Source organism: Lagopus leucura, unplaced genomic scaffold, assembly GCF_019238085.1.
Source record: "Lagopus leucura isolate 7727_CA_CO unplaced genomic scaffold, USGS_WTPT01 Super-Scaffold_100033, whole genome shotgun sequence".
In the NCBI taxonomy this organism is placed as follows: domain Eukaryota; kingdom Metazoa; phylum Chordata; class Aves; order Galliformes; family Phasianidae; genus Lagopus; species Lagopus leucura.
This window is the reverse complement of record NW_024962282.1, coordinates 706,534-712,936: the sequence shown is the minus strand read 5'-3', so window position 1 is coordinate 712,936 and position 6,403 is coordinate 706,534. Positions and strand designations below refer to the sequence as shown.

General features: G+C 39.0%; 1 protein-coding gene across 2 annotated transcripts in view; it reads right to left on the bottom strand.

Moving 5' to 3' along the window:
• Positions 1–6,403, bottom strand: part of ABCC8 (ATP binding cassette subfamily C member 8) — a 67,340-nt gene that overhangs the window by 17,936 nt on the left and 43,001 nt on the right. For both annotated transcript variants that reach the window (XM_042882162.1, XM_042882163.1), the window contains exons 21-25: positions 5,936–6,016; positions 4,695–4,832; positions 2,225–2,350; positions 1,649–1,748; positions 775–1,022 (exon numbers count right to left, since the gene is read on the bottom strand). In XM_042882162.1, the coding sequence (XP_042738096.1) occupies positions 775–1,022; positions 1,649–1,748; positions 2,225–2,350; positions 4,695–4,832; positions 5,936–6,016 (693 nt within the window). The remainder of the gene's footprint in view (positions 1–774; positions 1,023–1,648; positions 1,749–2,224; positions 2,351–4,694; positions 4,833–5,935; positions 6,017–6,403) is intronic.

The following is a 6,403-nucleotide window of genomic DNA, read 5'->3' as shown; positions in this document are numbered from 1 at the left end:
ATGGAATGGAATGGAATGGAATGGAATGGAATGGAATGGAATGGAATAGAATAGAATAGAATAGAATAGAATAGAATAGAATAGAATAGAATAGAATAGAATAGAATAGAATAGAATAGAATAGGCTATTATTTTTAAATATTAATTTCATATTAAAATCCATCATCAATAAAGCTTTTAGAGAAGAAGACTTTTAGAGAAGAAATAATGATCCCAGTGAAATCAGACATGAACCTCCCAAACATCTGTGTGGGATTATTCAGAGGCACTCAATTCCCACGAAGAAAGCAATCTCAGTTCTAACAAAATCCCTCTGCTACAACTTTGTACACACAGAGAACCCTGCTAGGTAACCCTGAGGTCAGCTCCATGTGAAGTTTATCTGGAGAACAAGGAAAACAGGGTAGTGATCATAGAAATCAAGGTTCCTCATATATTACAGAACCCGAATGCCCTACTGTAGTGAGAATTCTATCGTATGGGGAAAACAAAGAAGTACAGTAATATCAAAATCACTTTAGAGACCAAAGAGTAGGGATATCAGCTAGATGATGAAAATGTAATCAGTCTGGCAACAGGAGAACAACAATGCACACAACTTAATTGTTAGCTTTATTGTGTTGTGTGCCCAAAAATGCATTAATGTCCAAAATGCTCTGGAGTGGCTCCATTACTAGGAACATAGCACACTGCAGACAAATCTTGAGCAGAGGCTGAGTGTGGGTGTTCAGCACTGCTTACATCTGAGGAGGGGCTCTGCAAGGTATCTCATACCTCACAGTGAGAGCAGTTTTTCAGCTCAACCTCCATCTTCTCAGAAATGGCATCTGAAGTCCAGCGCGCCAGGCAGTAGTCAATGGCCACCATCACCGTGTGCTTCAGCAGCTGGGACAGAACCAGCAGTGGCAGGAGGAGTATCCCTGCTGCACTGAGGTACTTCCCACATGCTCTCCAAGGCATCTTTGCTCTCTGATGTAGCACAGACGACAGGTTGTCTTCATCATCACTTTCTGTTGCTTCTTCTGCAATGTCCAAAAAAATAAATAGAAAAAAAGAGTACAGTCACACTGACTTCCCCTTACGCACCTTTCACAGGAGCTGGCAAGTGGCAACTTCAAAATACAAGTTATCATACAGCAAAAAGGCTTTCAGGCGAAATTATTCGCTCAGGTAAGCACGTATTACCTTGCTAAGGTTATAATAATAAGTAATACGTGCTGAGAAGATGCACTAAGCACAGTACTAGTTGTTCAACGTCTTCAGCCACATTTAGCAACTTAGAAGTGCTGGCTTGATTTAAAAAAGGAAGTGATTTTTTTCCTATGTAATACCTTAAACAAGTGTGCTCAGCTGTTGACAGGTTTGAAGCTCATCCAACATGAATTAGTCAAAATTAATTCATCTCTTGCTATCAAATTATTTTAAGTATATTAAAAATCCCTCAGAAGTTTGACAGATGCTATGACTTCTGATGGTTTGAAAACATTAATCCAGAGATAAACTCAATGGAAACAGCACTCTTAGAAACCACGACCTACCTGAACACCAAGGACTCTCCTGCTGGTTTGAAAGTTGTTAATTCATTGTAATATAATTAAACTGTAAAACAGCAGTGTAGTGGTGCTGGGCATAAAGGGTACCCTTTTACCTTCATCTTCTTCATCATCTTTCAACAGTGCTTCACGGGAATACATAGTCCTCCGGAGATTTGTTCTTTCCAGAACAGTTTTAGTTTCAATTGTAGTCTCCTAAAAAGGAATGGTTTGTGTGCTTTCAACCACAGAATTCATCAAAACATGAATAACTGTGAGGAAATTTGTTTTCAATCAGAACATCAATGAAAAACAAAGGAAGCGAGAATCTTCCATCATGCAGTTACAAAGGACTGATGTGCCACTGCTGCATAAAACCAAGGGCATCCATTATGTAACTGACATTCACTGCAGTTTGCCAATCCCAGCTCTCTGTCGTGGGCTCTCAACTTGGACACATAGTTCTAAATTAATAAGAAATAACACTAACATCTTGTCCATTTGTGCCGTAGTATTAAAGAGAAAAAGTGATTTGGAGAACCTCTTACATGCAAATGTGAAAAAACGTCACCTAATGAAATTGGTAAATTCAAGTACATCCTACACAAACAGCTGTCAGCACTGCGCCTAAACAATGCTGTTCCCATTACGTGGCCCAATTCAGTATTCCTTAGACAGGACCCAACAAAAACCTTCTCCAGCTCCTGGTCCTGTCGATTCATTAGTGTCTTCCAGTGTTCGAAAAGCTCAGTCTCAGATTTCTGTATGTCCTTGAGTGTTCCTTCTCTCTGGATGTAGCCATCTTTCATCGCTATTATCTAAGAAGTCAGAAACAGAAGTTGGAAGGTCACATACATCTCTCTTTATTTTAAGGGTACTCTGGTTTTGGTCAGAATTTTTCAAAAGAGTATTTCTATGAACAAATTTGCCTTTTAGAATCAGCCTAGTCATCTCTCAACTTCATCCCTTCTACTTGAGAGGCTGAAAAATACAGAGCTTCCTCCACCTCACACTTTCCAAAAGGAAGGCTGCTGTTAAGTAGGAAAAAAGAATGGGGTCCTCTTCAGCAGACAGTAGAAAGCACTGCTGTCTAAATACAAGTAATTAGCAAGATAAGATGTTAGAGTTCTCTTGCCTCCTAAAAGGAAAAGGCTTTTAGCAGCACACTGCGCAGCGTGTGTTGCCCTCATTCAGGCAATTAGGTATGAACATACTGGCTCCACCGTCTGTTTGATACCATGGGCCTGATAAGGAAAAGCTCAGGATTTTGAATCCCTAAAGCTTTTAAAAGCATGTGGACACAGTGTAAAAAAAACTTATGTCTACAAGACAAAGTCTGAAGAGTGAGGTTTCCGGGTTTGTATCAGCGAAACCACGTTGTACACATAATGCAACTACCTTAACTTTGTATCTGACAAGGAGAATTGGAAAATGAGGCGTGTGGGTTGTAAACTCACATGACATCATTAGAAGATGGTTAATGCAGTGTTTATTTTCTCCCTAGAAACTGAGAAATTTAGATGGAAATAAATAGGAAGTGCATTTCATTTATTAGTGAGAATTTTTACACCGGAGGAAAAGTAATAATAAAAAAAAGCAAATGGGTCTTTTTGTGGTTGATTTATTCACAAAGTCCTGAAATAGATGGGACTCTAAATTCTTACAAGGGTTTTGCTATGCACATACAGGAAGGCCATCACACGTTTCAGATATTTCTATTTAAAATTCCTTAAACTAAACCAAAATAAAATATTTTATCTGCACTGTATAAAACTTGCTGAGGCTTATTGAGACCTTTGCTTTGGTAAAAATTCTCAATTCTCTATTAACAAATAGTAATTATTAATAAACTTAACCAATATAAACCCTTCCTGTCCTACAGAGTATTTGAAAGTCTATTTCATGAAACATTACTGAAGCCTACTTAGAAGGTAATAAAAACCTTCTCATTGATAAACTCATAAAACAGAGACACCTAGAAACGAGTCTGACATTTGGAAAATAAAATGAGAAAGATGATACTGGATACAGGAACATAGCTGTGCACATTAGAAAGCTAAGGCAGACTTCAGATGGAGAGGAAGAAGACAAAATTCCTGCACTCAGAGACACCAGCAGCAAAAGCAGAACTGCACTGAGAACAGTATTAACTCTTAAAGATGTACAGCCGAGGGCCAAGGTCACAGCAGACACAGTAGAAGATAAATGCTTCCCACTAAACATATGACCAGAACAAGATTAATGGCCATCTGCAGCTTTACAGCAGGCCAATATGAATCACAGAAAGTAGCTGAAATATGATTATTGCTTGAGACACAAAATAACTGCTTCTATAGTCCATGCGAGCTGCAAATGACTGAGAATTCCTGCTGGGAGGCAGCACTGCAGTAATCAATCTTGGGCGAGGTGTTGTGGCTACGTAACTGCAGGAGAAGTGCAATGGTGAGCCAAGAAACTAAAAGAATTCCAACCAAATAAATCTCCTTATCCTACATGGTCTGTTTTACCTTTATCATTTGTAACTGCAAACTGCTACAGGAAGCACGCTTTCATTTTTTTTCCTGTAAACTTCAAGATGCAGCAAAGAAACAGAACTGAATAATGCCTATTACTTAAAATTCCGTCATCACACAATGGGAAGAAGAGTTTTTGATGTGCTATCTACTGCTATCAAACCTAAGGAAATGCCATTTTTCCTTGCATTTCCACACGTCTCAACAACCAAAAACATCATAAAAAACACCTTTTTCTGTGATACCACAAACAAGTTCCTGGTAACATCACAGACAGAGGCAAATATGTCACTCCAACGTTTTGTTGTTCTGAGAACAAAATTTTACCATGTTAGAAATTGGTTGAGATGCTTGTGTGTTAGACACAGCCCATTTTCATGAGATCATCAAGTATCAGCTCAGGGAAAATCAGACCTGTTAAGGTGTTCTACAACAGGAATTCCAAAATCACACACTCCAGACTCACTGTCTAACTTCTGCAAGACCTTAATTGTGACTCTTCTCACTAAACTACCACTTGGTAGAAAGACGAAGTGAGAGTCTTCTTTGTAGAAGACATATTTGTGCCACTTCCTTGCCTCCTAAAATATATATATATATATACATATACACATATATATATATATATATAAAAAATGAGTTTTCTTACCCAGTCAGCATGGGGCAAGTACTGCAGTTTGTGGGTCACCAGCACAACTGTACGCTTGTCTTCTCGTAGCATTTTCAGGATTCCTTCTTGCATGAGATGGTCACTCAGGTGAATATCCAGCGCAGAAAATGGATCATCCTGTCATGAGGAAGAAAAGGCCAGCTTGTGAGTTGTTTTAAGGAAACTGGTGCATGTTATTACTGGTAAAAGCAGTTAGATCAATACAGACAATCAAAAGAGGTCATCAGAAGATCAAAATTGTTCAAAGGAGAAGTCTTCTGAAAGTTCCCATCAGAGCTGCAGGCAGTCTGTTGTTGTCTTTGCAGTGAGTACTCAGACATACAGTAACATCAGCTGTGCAAATGCCAGATTTCCCGAGGCCTTCATGAAACTGCACTTCTTAAAAGATGCACTTCACAGCCTTGGTAATTGCAGTCTGTGATTTCTGTACGACTCGAGACAATGAAGCAGTGTGTACTGATGGCATATGTTATCTAAACTGCTCCAGAGACAGTGACAAATAGAACAGTTTTATTTCCCATACTCTCCCTCTTATGACTTTTTAAATTATTTTTTAAATCCCTATAATGAAATTTTTTTAACAAAGCATCACAAAAGGAAAAGTACTGATCTGTTTGATGATCCTCATCAGATGATTTATGGCCTATGCTAACTTCATCTTATTAAAACAACCCATTACAAGCAATTAATTTAGGAATAAGCTAATCTGTATCATCATCTATAATTTTTTTTTTTCACTTAACCTACTGGGCTTTTAGAGCCTGCTCCCACTCTTTTCCACAATACATCTGCTGAAATTTGGGCAGGATACACAAAGAGCAGTTCAGGGCAGGAAGACAGCTTAGTTTGTTGCAGAAAGGAAACACCTTTGACACAACAACATTCGTTTTATGCCTGAGACAGCTTAGGAATGTTATAAATATTGCTGAGACCACCAAACTTCTGGGTACAGATTTCTGGATAAATACAAGACTCAAAATAAACTTCAACAGAGAGAGGGTAAGCAACAGCCTTTCAATTTGTATCCTAGTATCTGCCTGTCCACAGCATTTACAAAACACTCCATACCTGCAGGCTAGCTGACAACAGATATAAAATAAACAGCTCACGTTTAGCTTAGCTTAGTGAAGCACAATGTTCTGTGTGCCTCCCATGAAACACTGTAAATGTTTACATCTTGGGCTTCTGATTGCAGCATAAACATAATGGCATCTACTCACCAGGAACACAACATTTGTCTGCTGGTACAGTGCCCTTGCCACACTGATACGCTGGCGCTGCCCTCCAGACAAATTAATACCCTGGAGATAAGCAGGAAAAATAACATCAATTAGAAGAACATCAGCTGAATATTTATATTTTGATTTGATTATCTGAACAAAAATTCAGAGATATTTGATAACTGTAGGCCTGCAGGGGAGCTGGGAACACAGTACACTGACTGTTGGAGAAGCCAGAGAAGGCCATCTGAGTTCTATATGGATCAGGAGTGAGAAATGTGTAATGGCTGATGGCAGCACAATGGTGCAGGCAGCACGTGGATGTTCTGCAGGGAGTCTAAACCAGCATCTGAAGTCTGCTACATCCTATCTGCATTTTACACCTGTACGTCACCACACCATGTTAGTTCCATCAGGCTCTGTATCACAACTGCAATCAGTAGCTGCTGCAATCCAGCTGCAGTTTTA